Source organism: Canis aureus, chromosome 36 (genome assembly GCF_053574225.1).
Source record: "Canis aureus isolate CA01 chromosome 36, VMU_Caureus_v.1.0, whole genome shotgun sequence".
In the NCBI taxonomy this organism is placed as follows: Eukaryota; Metazoa; Chordata; class Mammalia; order Carnivora; family Canidae; genus Canis; species Canis aureus.
Window position 1 is genome coordinate 13247802 of NC_135646.1, and position 15777 is coordinate 13263578.

General features: G+C 40.1%; 1 protein-coding gene across 14 annotated transcripts in view; it reads right to left on the reverse strand.

Moving 5' to 3' along the window:
- UNC80 (unc-80 subunit of NALCN channel complex) overlaps window positions 1-15777 on the reverse strand; it is a 215487-nt gene that overhangs the window by 155300 nt on the left and 44410 nt on the right. For 8 of the 14 annotated variants that reach the window (XM_077885391.1, XM_077885384.1, XM_077885386.1 and 5 more), the window contains exons 9-14: window positions 15460-15594; window positions 13115-13331; window positions 12286-12462; window positions 10630-10898; window positions 8932-9300; window positions 3625-3771 (exon numbers count right to left, since the gene is read on the reverse strand). In XM_077885391.1, the coding sequence (XP_077741517.1) occupies window positions 3625-3771; window positions 8932-9300; window positions 10630-10898; window positions 12286-12462; window positions 13115-13331; window positions 15460-15594 (1314 nt within the window). The remainder of the gene's footprint in view (window positions 1-3624; window positions 3772-8931; window positions 9301-10629; window positions 10899-12285; window positions 12463-13114; window positions 13332-15459; window positions 15595-15777) is intronic. The other 6 variants (XM_077885390.1, XM_077885389.1, XM_077885393.1 and 3 more) reach the window with 3 other exon arrangements.

A 15777-nucleotide genomic window follows, 5' to 3' on the forward strand; every position in this document is an offset into this window, starting at 1 on the left:
ACGGGAAGAGGTGTACCACTCCCATTTTCAGCTACTTTGAACTTAGGTAGATTTAATGGAGGAGGCGAGAGGGATATAGGAAGTGGGTATCCAGTGTCCTCTTATCTGGCCACGAGAGGAAGATCCTTGAAGCATGAAGGAGGCATAAGATAAAAGCAAGTCTAGTTGGCTTATTTATGTGTCTGCATTTGAATGTGAAAGTTTGATATTTAAACAAAAATTGGCCTTATAGATATAAAAATCAAGTGCCCATTAATTGGCTAGACCCTGCCATTCACAATTATATTTTATACGATCTAGCAAATATTTCTGCCGTCTGGCAAAGGGAAAGGGAATTATCTCACCACCAGAACAAATAAAGTAACAGTCACTGGCTACAGAAGGCCACAGACAGAATGTATAGATATTATCTGGTGTCATTAGAAGCTTCCCAGCCCTGTCCTACAATGAAGAGAAAAATCACATTTATATAGTGCTTTGCTGTTTAAAATGTGTTTCTTGCTTGTAAGTGCATAACAACACTTGACTTTCATACCTCTGTGATTTGATGAGTATCCCCATACTGCAGTGGAGAAAGCTGAAGGTCACGGAAGTCAAGGACTTTGTCCAAGTTGACATGGTTCACAGCAGAACCAAAATTAGGAGTCAGAGTCTTGCCCTTTATTGTGGTTATTTCTCTTTAATATTAATCCTAGAGGTCCTATGAAGGATCCAGATAATGACTGGGGAAAACCTATTCAGATACCACCCACTTTCAAAAAGAACTGACCATGATGGATTAATAGAGATTAGTTGATATCTTGAAGACACATTCTGTGTAAGAGATATAAGGAAGTCCATGACAAAGGAATGAAATGGGGGAAATAACAGGAGAAGACTCTAGGTTGAGGGAAAAGGCTAAGGATCAAGGAAAGAGAGGTGGCTGGGTGAGGACCACCTTAATTGAGGATAGAGAACCTTGGGCCACCAGGCATAATCATGGAAGAAAGAATGGAGGCAGCAATCCCAAAGAATTCAAACTTACAAGGTAGGCCCTTAATGGTTTCCCAGAAGAAAACTTAAGTTACATCACTACTTTGACAAATCAAGGCCCAGGGAAGGATTCTGGGAAAATTTGAGAGGAAAAAGGAAAGATTTTCAAAGGTTCAGTCTTGGAATTAGCAATAAACTTCTTGGTATGACCTTGCTGTAATCTCTCCATCTATACCACAAAGTCAGGTGAACTGATAATTGTTTTCATTCTCCCTTTACTAGGTCCTAGAATATTGTGAAATTAGGTGTTTTTATTTCAGAGAGGTTATTGGTTGCTAGATCTCAGGCAAGCTCATTTTTTTTCCTTACAAAATAAATGCTGTTTGCTACAAAATTATGTTTTCAAGGCATTTACATATTTCCTACATGAAGAAGTATTTAATTATTATCCCATAAAGAATTTGCGAAGATCTTCATTGCTATACTTACGAAGCACTTTAAAATTCTGGGTTGGAATGCCCTGAAGCACAAATTGTCCTATCTTCTCTACAAAACACACCAAAGACAGCATCGTTTCAAATCTACTCTTTGGAGGCTATTAGCACATCTGAATGAGTTCCATGGGAAGTTTAATAAGCAAGAATCAGAATATTGAACCTTAAGTATTCTGATTCTGAATGAATGTTCTAAACTTCTCCAAGAGATATAAAACTGTCAGAGTGAATTCCCTTTCGATAGTTTGGGACTACCAGCAAATGATTAACCTAAAAAACACATGCTGGAATTATCAGGCATTTTGATGAATATCATTAAAGTAATCTCTTTCTCTCTTTCTTCCTTTTTTTTTTTTTAAATATAAAGGCTCTGATCCAGTAGAAGTAAGAAATATTCTTAACATCTTAAGTAACTTCTGAAAATTCAATGTTTTAGAAATTTGCAAATACCCAGCTTCTTGAATTAGACTTTCCCAGAGATAATTTCTCGAATTTGTATCTCTTGGATGATGTATTTGCTGAACAAGGATAGACCAATAAAATCCCTATAATGAGTATTAAATTAAACTGGGCTACAAGGTAATAGAAGAGTCACGATGTGAGTCAGGAAAGCTGAGAAGGCAGGTCAAAAACTGGGAAAAAAAAAACAAAAAACAAAAAAACAAAACAAAACAAAAACTGTCTGGACATACTGATAGGAAATGTTCAGTAGTCTCAGTGAGGAAAGCATGGTGGACTCCTAAGCATTAAATGGTCTCTCCAATGGCTTGTGACACAACTAGTCTTACTTTCTCCAAGTCTAGAAAGACAAGTTTTGGTGTCATAACCAGTGTATACTGCAAACTAAAGTAGGACACTTATTATATTTTAGTGTTTCATTTCAGGAAATTGGTCTTCTGTATGAGGAGTGGTAATGTCTTAGCCTTGAAGACATTTATTCATACTGTGATAGAATTAAAAATCACACATTAAAAATCACATACACATGCCCCCAAATGGGGGCAACGTCAAGTCTCTATTGCCTTATTGTTATTTCGATTTTTAAATTTGGAGCCTCAAAATCTAGATCTTGGTCAAAGTTGTCATGCTTCAGAATTTAGAAGTTAATTACTGTGAATATAACCCCCCATATACAAGCAACAAACTAATATAACTCAACATAAAGAATATAAAAGAAAGAGACAAGGATGGATAAATGGATAGATGGATAGATGGGTAGATGGGTAGATGACAGAAAGAAACTGAGCATGCTAGGACTGTGTGAACATTTCATGACAAAAACTAATACCAAGAAAAAAATGAGCTGGCATCAGATTTTGACATGATCCTAAAACTCTGCCATCTTATGTCAAAGGGTTTCCTGGACACAATTTTGCCTAAAACCCTTATTTTCAGGAGGATATTTTCTTATGATTTCAGTTCAAATGTATGCATGAGGCAACCGTCCCAGTGGGGACTTGCTATGGAGGTGAGTTGTTGCTCAAGAGTGAAAAGAAAAGTAGCAATCGGTGGAGGCAAATGAAAAGGAGCTGGAATATGACCATGTTCCATGACAGAATTATGCTTTGCAAACCCAAGCGCAGAGTTCCAAGTTTCACACAGTTCAGGGGGACATGATCTCCAACACGGAGGAGTTCAAGGTTCATTCTCAAACAAAGCAGCCAGAACATGACTGGCTACTTTTCCAGTCCTGTTTTGTCCCAATAAGGGCCATTTTCCATATCCACATAAGAATGACAAATAGTCCTAAACTTTGACCCCTTTCTTTACTATAAAGTATGTTTCTATAGTACCCAGGCATATGATTAAAAAGTCATTTGTCACAGACCATCAGAGGCTTGTTAAATGTATTCATTTTTGCAAAGGTCTTTCAAACTCTTAATTTCCACATTCCAATTATATACCCTTTCACCAACTGGGAGTTGGTCTGCCCCTAGGCACAAGGCAGAAGTGTTTTCCCAATTAAACTTTCCTAAGCCTGGGTTTTAGAGGTCTTGAGATATGTTGTGGGAATCCTCCCACTCCGAATCAGCATTAATCATCCCTAATGAAATACAGCATTTTTCAGGGAACACTGACCCTCATTGTCAAAGGACTCATTCCCAAATTGGAGACAGGGAAGAGGGAGAGGAAATGGAATCTACTTTAATTCTCTTACATTCTCTCGGAATACCTGGTGTCTCAGACGATCTCCAGAGAGCCCTCGGTGTCCTTCTCCGCAACCATAGGCACATCCCAAGGACTTCACTATTTTGATGAGCATGGTGAGAGCAAGCCTATGGTTGCTTACAGGTGTACTTTCATCCTAGTGCCATGAACAAGAAAGAAAGAGGTCTGTTCAACTTAGTCACAAAACCCTTTTGGTGCTGAGATTCCATTTTGTGATTAAACCAAGTTTTATATGTTTACGGTGAGCACGTGCAACTTCAAAAACAGAATTGTCAAGGGCTCAACAAGCAAGTTAACCTTTCTAAAATCCAGTATGTGATTTAAAAGAAAGAAAAATGTGCATTTTGATCACCCTCTAGTGCTAAAAGATATGAATGTAGACCTCTTGATTAGAAAACATGCTTTCTGTATCCTTGGCAGACTATGAGAACCACCTAGAGAGACAAGGGGCACCATCAGTGATGAAGGCAAATAGATTTTTCCAGAAGCTACCGTCATCCATCAGGTTTCTCATAGGGCCATAAGGCAAGGATCATTGCTAAATTTCTGGAAGTGATCACAGTCTGGAACTTTGAAATCACATGGCAACTTCTTACATTTTTAAGGGATTTTCTAATTCTGTATTTTCACTGTGTTGTAATATGCACCAGCAAAGTGAGAGATTTGTCAATGTTCAGCTTGCTTCTTCCTTTGAGGGTAAATAGGAAGCCCTCCTGAGATGAATAATGAAAACGGTTTTCATCTTCTCTTTTGCTCCATTTAATCCTTGTTAGTAGTGGAGGACACAGCTTCTAGAAAAATGAACTTCTGTGAATTATTTCCAAAGAGGCAGAAGGATCCTAACAATTTCCCTATGTTGGCATACTGTGCAGAACAAAGAAAATAATGGATAAGCATTGTTCTGTAAATGATAAAGGGCTTTTCCATTGTCCTGTGGATCAGGGGGCTATGGAAACAATGAAGTCACACATAGAAAGTACTTGAATGTGGGTAGGAAATGAAAGAGACAGAGTTATCTAGACATAATCCATAATTTGGATTAAAGTTATATACAGTTGGTCCTCCTTTTCTAGTCTACAGGCTCATGTAGTGGATGTAGTGCTGAGATGTCCCCTGCAGAACTGGCCATTCTCTGAGCCTGTTAGTTTTGCTGGCTGACAGCTCTCTACTGGGATCCTAACTAGCCACTGCTCTTAGCTAAAGGAGACCTGCTTCAGGCCACCCCGGGTGGCTCGGTGGTTTAGCGCCGCCTTGAGCTCAGGGCCTGATTTCTGGAGACCCGGGATTGAGTCCCATATCAGGCTCCCTGCATGGAGCCTGCTTCTCCCTCTGCCTCTCTCTCTGTCTCTCTCTGTGTGTTTCTCATGAATAAATAAATAAAATCTTAAAAAAAAATAAAGGAGACTCGCCTCATCTAAGGTTATACTCTTCTGGTGTCTGCCTCCAATGGCTGGTCAAAGGAAGAATGAGGGTGGGGGCTCTAAAAGGGGGCTCCCTTCCCCCACTTGGAGATCACTTTCAAGAGTCATCCTTGCTTTAGAGCTCCTTGTGTGATGGGCTGAGCTCTCTTACAACTATATTGAAGTGCAACTTCACCCTCTCCCCCAGCCTGCTTCTTTTATACCTCATAGATGTTGCTCCTGAGAGGACACTCCAGGAAACTTCCTGCACACATCTGCACATCTGAGTCTGTTTCCTGGGAACTCTATAGATCAGATGGTTGCAAATGGAAGACTCAGACTTATCAATAAACATTTATTTATTTATTATATATACACCAATTCAATAGTGTTTTAGTTTGGATTCAAATACTAGCTCTGTAACCTTAGGCCAGCCACTTAACCACCCTATGATTATGGGAATCATAATAATACCTATGTCATACAGCCATGAGGCTAAGACACATAATAATAGCAAAACAAATGTTAATTATTACTTCCAGGTATGGGACACTGCTCTCCTTTGAGGCAACTTCGTGCAAATTAGAAAAGGCATTCCTGTGGGCGGATGAGTCAGAAAAAGCTGAGCCCTTGTAGGTAGATGCAGCCCTGGGGTGCTAGGGCTATAGATGCAGCTATTCCTGGGATGAATATCTCAGTGAGCAGAGCATGGACTGGATTTCAGTTCCTCCTTGCCCCATTAGCCACGAGGCCTTGTGTAGTGCACAAGCTGCACAGCCACAGGCAGTAAGCAGTGTCTCGGAAAAGTTCACCTAGAGCCTGATTTGGAAGGTTGGTTTATGTTCATTTTTAGATTACTATATGTTCCTTTAAAAAAATCTCTAGCTCCAAAAGCTCTTTGTAAGTATCTATTCAGATTTAGATTTTTCTTTACACCTTCAGATGTCCTTAGGATTTAGGTTCCACTTAGAGGAGACAATCAGAAAGATGTACCAAGCTACAGCCAGAAATCAGGACAGATACTAAATAACATTTCAAGCTCTCAGTGTTAGTCAGTAGCAAATATAGAAATAGAAATTAGATCTTCCTTTCTGAATTAATAAATTCCCCATGCTTCTGGTATTACTAGGTTGCAAAATTAGATAAACTCTCTGATTTCACTGAAGGTAACAGGGATTTAGGGCAGAACAGAACCGTGAGAATCACAAAACATGACTTGATCTATGGTTAGGTTTTATTTTATAGATTCTTTGTTTTACAAAGAATAGTATTTTCCAGAACTAACTACAAAACACTGGTATCTTGGTAGCTGTCTTATAATCTGATATCAAAAATCCCATCTAATCAAGAGTGATAACTTCAGTTAAAATGATGTTTATATTATCTAGTACTTAGTATAATAACTAGATTATAAATAGGCAAGAGACTTGCAGGTCTACAATAAGAAATCAGATGCAGATACCAATTGGATAACATTTCAGAACATTAAAGAAAAATATAATACTAACAATGGACCTCAGACATTCTTAGGATACATAACAAAGCCCTCTTTAATTAGTTGGAATATCTAAGCTTTACTAATAAAAGCCTATCAAGGGGCACCTGGGTGGCTCAGTCGGTTAAGGGTCTGCCTTCTGCTCAGGTCATGATCTCAGGGTCCTGGGATCAAGTCCCATATCAGGCTCCCTGCTCAGTGGGGATTGTGCTTCTCCCTCCCTCTCTCTGCTCCTCCACCTGCTTATGCTCTCTCTCTCTCAAATAGGTAAATAATATATTTTTTAAAAGCCTATTAAAATTTCACAGCTCTATTTTTTCTTTCTATTTTCTGTTGAATATTATAATGGATACAATACCATCTATTAGCTCTTTGAGTAGCCAGCTTAGATGAATCGGTACAACATGGAAATTTAGTTAAGAGTGAGATCTGAGGATTTGGGGATTGTCCTCAGTGACATACGAATTGGTACAAAGATAGGAACATGGAGTACTGAATGATAGAATTAGAAAATACACATTTCTGGTGAAGGCAGAGGAAGAAAATCCTAAAGGAAAGATTCTGTAAACCCAAGAATATGGGGAAGGATATTTGGATCAGAGACTCAGAATATTAGGAAGATAGGAGTAGATAATAAGATGAAGAAACAGAGATGATAAATGCACCTTAAAAATAGGTCAATTCAATTGGGACTAGAAAGAGATGGAGAAGAAATTACAAAAGAGGAAGGAACACTGCACACTTTTACAGATATAAAAACCTGACAGCCTATAAGAAATGATGGCCAATTCATAGTTTAAATATGTAGATGGTACAACTCTGCACAGTGTCATATTACATGTGTAAACACCTGACCTGATGTGTACACATCATAACATGTTAGAGATTCAAATATTTTGTTAATTTCAACTTGTTAGCATTTGAACATTTTCCAACAAAAGCTCTGAACTGAAATCAGTGTATGTTATGTGAATTTAAGTTATGGTAATTCTTTTTTTTTTCTAAGCAGACCCCACACCCAGCGTGGAGCCCAATGCAGGGACTTGAACTCACAACCCTGAGATCAAGACCTGATGATATCAAGAGTCCAACGCTTAACCTACTGAGCCATCCAAGAGTCCCAAGCTATGATAATTCTTATCTAAAACCCAAATTAAAGGAGAAGATTAATTTTTGGCATTAAGTTCAGAGATCATAAACAAGGTGGTACCAAGGCAAAGGGAATTAAATTTAGGAAAAACCAATAATAAGAAAGCTAAAATCATGAGATGTGAAACACTGAGACATGAGAGTGCCAAGGCTAGTCTTTCAAACCAACACCAATAAACCAATCAATTAGCTGAATAAAATTCTTCCCTTTTCTCCATAGTGATTGAAATTGGCTGCCCAAAAATGTGTCCCTTAGATCAAGAGAAAAAAACATTATTTTGAGGAAAAATTATACTGCTTGTTATGGTAGGAATGTGTTCCCCTCAAATTCATAATATGTTGAAGCCCTATGCTCCAATATGATGGTGTTTGAAGATGTGGCCTTTGGGAGGTAATTAGGATTAGGTAAGGTCATGAGAATGGTCCTGGTCTGATAAGATCAGTACCTTTATAAAGACACCAGAGAGGGACGCCTGGGCGGCTCAGCGGTTGAGTGTCTGCCTTTGGCCCAGGGAGTGATCCCAGGATCCAGGATCGAGTCCCATATCAGGCTTCTTGCAGGGAACCTGCTTCTCCCTCAGCCTGTGTCTCTGCCTCTCTCTGGCTGTGTCTCTCATGAATAAATAAATAAATCCTTAAAAAAAAAAAAAAAAGGAAAAGACACCAGAGAACTGTGTGTGTGTGTGTGTGTGTGTGTGTGTGTGTGTATGTGTGTGTATACAGAAAAAGAGGCCAGGTGAGCACAGAGTCAGATGGCAGTCACCTACAACCCATAAGAAGCTTAAGAAGCCTTGTGGAACCTTCACCTTGGACTTTCCAGCCTCCAGAAGTGTCAGAAATAAATTTCTGTTGTTTAACCCACCCAATCTATGGCATTTTGTTATGGCAATCTGAGAAGAAAACACTGCTCAATTTGGTCAGAGCCTGAAAATCTTGAGAAAGAGGCTATTCTTGGCAGACGGAGAATTATGGTAATATAGTGTAACTGAGATAACAACCCTGAAGACATACGTGACCAGGAAATTAGCTCTAACACTGCTTGAACAGCAGTGGTTTCTGAATTGAGATACAGTTTCATCTAACCACTTCTGCTAATGCCTGGTGAGAATCCGGTAAAGAGATATCTAGGCTCACCATCTCCTTGCTTTAGTTACTAGCTGTGATTCTGAGTCTACCAACTGCTGGCAAGCAGGCACTGGAAAGAAATTAGGGGCAACATTTCACGAGAACACAGAAGGTGGTTCAGTCATACCTTCTCTTGGTTCTTATCATTCTTCTCATAAGGTCCACCACCACCTCCTCCACCTCCTCCTCCATCACCTCCTCCACCTCCTCCGTCTCCACCTCCTCCTTCTTCTCCTCCACCATCTCCAGCTCCACTAACTGAAGGGCCCCCAAATCCACAGGGTGAACTTCCAGATACTCCTTTGAACTGGAAGGTTCCCTCACTTGCTCTTTTCTCCATAGTCTCATTTTCCTTATTTTCACTCTTCTTTCTGTTCTTTTCTACACAAGGCACCACACCAAGTTGAAGCAAGCATTCAACAATGTTCAGCGCCACATCACAGATACGAGAACTGATGTCATGATTAAGGACAAGATAAACAGCCTTCAGAACCACCTGAGGAGAAGACAAAGATAAACAGAAGCTGATTAATTTGCCTGAACTACCTCTTCCTACAAAGATTTGGTTATTCTGTTTAGTCCATTTTCTTTGGGCTGTTTTTTTGCATTTCAGAATAATTCAGGTAATCTTTAGATGTTCCTATCTAAACTGCACTGGAACCTTGTGTATATGCTTAATATAGAGTATAAGTCACCCAAAGAATTAAAATGTAGGTGTTAAAAAGATGATTCTATGTATCATCTCACTTAAGTATCCCAAAATTGCCATAATAGAGACAATTAATAGGGATCCTGAAGAACAGTGAATTAATGGGACAGTAATTTTTTGTCCAAATGGAAACCTGTTCAACTGATTTTAATTTAAATTCAATTAGCCAGGATATAGTATAACACCCAGTGCTCATCCCATCAAGTGCCCTCCTTAATGCACGTCACCCAGTCACTCCATCCCCCTACCCACATCCCCTTCTGCAACCCTTTGTTTGTTTCCCAGAGTTAGGAGTCTCTCATGATCTTCCTCTCTAATTTTTCCCCACTCAGTTGCCCCCCTTCCCTTATGGTCCCTTTCACTATTTCTTATATTCTCATAGTCAGCTGATTTTTTTAAATCAGAGTGCTTTAATCCTCTGCTTTGCACTCTCTGTCAATAATGGATAAACAATGATTTCCATATCTTCAAGATAGAGGAACATTGAGGCGTTCACAATTGTATCATTATTTACACTTCAATTTTAAATGCAAAATATTTGCATGTTTAAATTATGTCCTTTCATTGATTTTAATATTTTACATTATTTACTGAGCCAGTTCTCTGATGTGAAATAAAAAATTTTGTGAAATATAATTGTAAATTATAACAACCCTTTCATTTGCTAATAACTATAATCAAGACAGGCATTCTTGAGAATGCAAGTTTAAATCTTTTAATGGGCTTCTATTCATTTTCCCTTGCTACACGGGAGGTTTGGAGTCATGTTGCTTATATAATGAAAGAAAATAAACTGAGAACTTTTTCTCTTATTTTACAAAAAAGGGGACTTAGTACACACACATTTATGTACATTTTATATATGCATATTCAGGATTTGATAATGTTTTTGGATTATAAACATATTCTGAGATCACATGTCATGTAGTATAATGCTTGGGGAAAAAAAGGGAAAGGTGCCTCTGTAATGGTTGACACATCCACGGAATTTTTTATACAGGTAGCCCTTTAATTTTGAGGTTCAACATTGCTAAGAACCTATATGCCTGTTTTTCCCAACATCCTAAAAACTAGATCAAAGAGTCTGTATCTTCCGAGCTTTGATAAGCTTCTTACCGAAAGATCAAGCATGCCATTCTTGTGGACAAAGTTATTGGTCCCATCGATATGTTCTGTGTCCTCTAAGTAGCTGTAGTTTATGCAGGAGTCTGTGAGGCTTCGGGGCAGGTTTGCACAAGCCAGGGGTTCATGTGTCATCTCCGGGATAGGCACCTGGTTGCAGAGCTTCCTCATATGCTCACTGAAAAAGTCTGCGTAGCCTACGTTGAACGATGCCAGGGTGGTGTTGAAGGTTGCCACTGTGATAGTGGAGATCTGAGATCTCACTAATAAAAAGAAAGCCATGTATTAGTTCTCCCCATGTCAGCTTGCAACATCGTGCCAGACAGTTACACTCTCATGAGCACAATCACAGCTGAAGCGTCATAGATGTTTGACTTGTAGTCTCAAAGCTATTCTCAATTTCCATGGAATTGCCTCAGAGTGTCAAAAGCCATGTAATATCTGGTAAATAATGAAGGTTATAGGGGATCCCTGGGTGGCTCAGCGGTCTGGCACCTGCCTTTGGCCCAGGGCGTGATCCTGGAGCCCCAGGATCAAGTCCTGCATCGGGCTCCCGGCATGGAGCCTGCTTCTCCCTCTGCCTGTGTCTCTGCCTCTCTCTCTCTCTGTGTCCATCATAAATAAATAAATCTTTAAAAAAAATAATGAAGGCTATAGAAAATGTGGATTCCAACTGGCTTCCTTAAGACCCAGGCTAGAGTGTAACTCTTGTTTAACAGGTGGATTTTACCCAGTGTTAAGTGGCGGATCATACTATCCGGTAGGATCCATGCATGTTCAGGATTTGCTAATGTTTTTAGCATCTAGTTTAGTTGAAGTATTTCCCCCACAAGTTTGTGGCCGAGTAAAATATTTGGTTTTATCTAGGGTATTTAAGCAATAGCAAATGAGGATTTTTTTTCTCCTTTGTTCAAGAGTAATGGAACATAAATTTGTGGTGGTTGGGGCAGCGGTTTAGCACCGCCTTCAGCCCAGGGCATGATCTTGGAGACCCGAGATCGAGTCCCACGTCAGGCTCCCTGCATGGAGCATGGAGCCTGCTTCTCCCTCTGTCTCTCTCTCTCTCTCTCTCTCTCTCTCTCCCCTCTCTGTGTCTCTCATGAATAAATAAATAAAATCTTAAAAAAAAGATATCATCAAATACTTGAAACACACTCTGGGGAGAAGAGGAGTTACATTTCCATTCATTGGTAAAGAGTACAGAATAAGAACCAATTCGGGATTCTACTCAGATACACAGTTTTCTCCACATAAAGCATGGAAGGCACCTCTTTGAAATAGCAGCTGAGAAAAGAAGGGGTAGGCTTGGAAGGCAGTGACTTTCCTCCCACTGAAGGTGGGCAGGCCCTTTAGAGGGACATCCTTCTGGGGACCAAAGTACTGACTATAGCTGTCTTCCAAGCCTCTTCTAGCCCTGTGGGTCTATGACCTTTGGAAAACAAGTATGAGTGGCTTGCCTTGCCTCTGAGAGGTCTGGTGGTTGCAGCATGCAATCAAATAGCTTCTGCTCCTAAAGAAATCCTAAGAATGGCTCACAAGTGAATTTACCAAGCGATATAATACATGAAATGCAAGCTTTCAAAACGTACAAGGAGCCAGCTGACAATGAAAATGAGACATGGAGTAAAAACAGGAAAGAGGAAAAGGCACCTGAACTCCCGCCGGCAGGTGCTGCCTCCGACCCACCTTCCTTGACAGTGTTTTCTCCGTGGCTGTTGGAATGATCTGGGAGGTCGCTCACCAGCGTGTGATGGGAGTGGGAGTGCCTGGCACTCAGGCTCTCCATCTCCGTGGCTGCATCCGAGCTGCCCCGCCGGGTGAATTTCCCTGAGATGGACAAGAACACCACAAGAGGGTCTGAACACGAAAGATTCTCCCCTGAGAGTTCGTCTTTCCAAAGGACAGCAGGTGGAGTAAAGGGACATTAGGTGCATGAGACACAGCCAAGCAGCAGCAATTGGGCTGGTTCTGGGAATGGTCAAGGTCAAGACGACTGAGGAAGCTGCCTGCCATAAGAGTGGCCCCAATCTAAGCCAAATGCCAGAAACCAGAAGTAGAGTCCCAGCTAGCTGTCAGTTTCTGGCTTTAAGCTGGCTTTCTTAAGATGCCATCCAGAAAGAAAGAAAGAAAAAAAAAAAAGCCTCTTTTTCTTTTTTTTTTTACATCTTCCTTTTCCAATATCCAAAGTAAAAGTCTGCCTTTGGATTCACAACGAAAGCTAATGCATAGGACTCTTCCAGGCCATATTTCCACATCTAGAGTACCAAAGAAATAGGGCCATTAACCTGTCTAATTATACAGGGTTCTTCTGTATTTAATTAAATTATCTGCATTCCTTTGGTACTAGATGTAGCATCTGGGCCCACATTTCTTGACTACACTGTTCAAGAAAGATGCAGATTTGCCCTGGAGCCCTAGATCCAGATTTCTAAACAGGTCACTCAAGCTCTGCCCTACTTTGAAAAGTCCTTGTGGTCACCTAAAATGGTGGTTTGCCAGCCTCCTTTCTCAATGCCTCGTCTGTCTTCTCCAAGCCCAGAGAAACTTCCGAAGGAGAATGTGCTTCGCGTGGGGGACACATCCAGATGGTCCTCGTGAAGCAAGAATGGCACTCCCATTCTTCGAGGTCTCCTCTTCCCTGTGTGATGGAATGGGATGGAGCCTTTCCTCTCTCGGTCTTCTTTGCGGCTCTTGAACTGTGAGGATGAGAGGTAAAGGATTAGGCACAGGGCAAAGAAGAAGTGGCATCTTGCCTCCCAAAGGGCTCTGTAATTTGCAACAAAATACAGGAATGTTCTGGGATGCCTGGGTGGCTCAGTGGTTGAGCATCTGCCTTCGGCTCAGGGCATGACCCTGGGTCCTTGGATCGATTCCTGCATCAGGCTCCCTGTGAGGAGCCTGCTTCTGTCTCTGCCAATATCTCTGCCTCTCTCTGTGTGTCTCTCATGAATAAACAAACAAAATCTTTAAAAAGTAATACAGGAATGTTCCAGGAAGAAGAAACCCTGAAAGTCACAGAGTATCATCCAATAAAGGTGGGTGAAATTTCCATAATGTGTTTAAAAACTGAAAGAAACAAAGCAAAAGGTAACCTATTCCCTGGGTCTCTCTGCTGGGCTAGGTTGTCCCTGGACCAGTGGCACCAGTATCAACATGGAAACTATTAGAAGTACAAATTCACAGGTTCAACCCCACACATACTAGATCAGAATCACAGAAGGTAAGGCCTAGCAAGGTATATTTTAATAAGCCCGGTAGGTGATTCCAATACACGCTACAATTTAAGAACCACTGGATTAGAGTATAGGATCCCTGAGTCACCACTTGGACCAGCCAGTATTTTCTGTTCCATTTTTCCAGGATTGAGATCAATTTTTCCAGTTGGACAACTTCAAGTGTTTGCCAGTGTCCATAAGGAGAGTCAAAAAAGACGCAGGCATGAATTGGTACAAACTCATTACTCCTATTACTCCTACCAAACAAGTTCAAAATCCAGTATAAATAAGAGTTCAGAATTTCTTGGGAAGCTTTTAAAATATACCAATGTCTGGCCTTGTATTAATTCTGACCTAATTGGTCTGGGTTCGGGACTGGGCACGTGAAATTTTATGGCTCCCCAGAGATCCTCATGTGCCTTCAGTACTGAAAATTTATTCCCCCATGATGAGCAACATTTTTAGAAAAACTACAGCTATTGCCTATCATTGCACTGTCAATGAAGGTAGATATGACTGCTTGCTTAGCAACACTAAGCTCATAGGTAAGTTAATAATATGTTCTATGTCCTTCATGAACACACTTGACTAATTATTTAAAAAAAATAGGAAATGAAGCTACTACACATACATTTCCTAGTTAATTAGCTCCACATACTTAGAAAAAGAGGTGGAATGGTGGGTTCATAAGAGCATGAACTATTTAGCTTGAAGACCCTGGTTTTGAGTTTGGATTCAACCTTTCACAAACTACCAAAATTTCTAAGGCTCAGCTCCTTTCTTTTTTGATAATAATTAACATTTATTGAGTACTTACTAAGTGCCAGGCAAAATAAGGATTTTACATTCATTATCTCACTACTACCTCATAACCTTTTGAGGTAACTGTATAATGTACCAAACTTACAAATAAAAGAATCATTTGGCCAGGATCATGAAAGGTTGAAAAGTGGCAGAGCAAGAATTTGAACCCTGATTAGGTGATTCCCAAGTGTACACTCAACTCCATCTTTAATTTCTTTAGATCTTTAATGAATGCTTAATTAATGTTTATTGAATGGAAACCTATGCTTTGACATATAACAAGTTGTGTGGGTAGGAAATCTAGTGATCTGCTGTAAGGATTTTCTACTTTATTTATTTTTTTGGTTTATTTTGTTGTCTTTAAGCTGGAGATGACTTGCAGAATAAATGTTCCATGATGATCCCATCACTCTGAGAACTTCGGTAAGACTCAGTTTCTTAGGTACAAAATATGGAAAATTAGGATCTCATTGGGTTAAGTGAGAAGCATTTATCTAAAATGCTTGATAAAATAAGATGAACCATACAAATATAGGTAGCCATCAAGTCCACCACAACTACTTCCACCATCACACGACTGAAAGTACCCTATACACATCATCAGGATTGAGCTTGGCAACACTGAGAATGGGAAACAGTCATGGCACATAGAGGGATTTGCATAAGGTCATGCTGCAAGCCAGTGTCAGAACTGGGGGCTGACTTCTCTCCTCAAGGTTCCTTTCCCAAACCGTCCCATTCTGCAGCATTACCTCATGTCCTACTGATTACCAAAGTATCAAAGAGCATAAGTGGTTCTACTCACCTTCTTAAAGATGTTCATGCCAAGGTCTGAAGAAAGATCTGGGACTGCAGACCTACGCAAATTGGTCAACGAAACCTTGGAAAAGGCCTCAGGGCTAAGAGATTTTTCCTCTTCATTACACTTCATGGTGAGATCCTTAATAGACAATAAAGGTAGACTTTACAATCAAGGACTTAGGGCTTTATATCCAAAGACTTTTCTTATTGAGCTGTCATATTTTTAATAGGGATGTGCCTACTGTTTTGATATTTATGAAGTATTTCACGTGTGTGTCCAGACTCTTAGAATCCATATTCTGCTACTGAAGAGATACGTTAT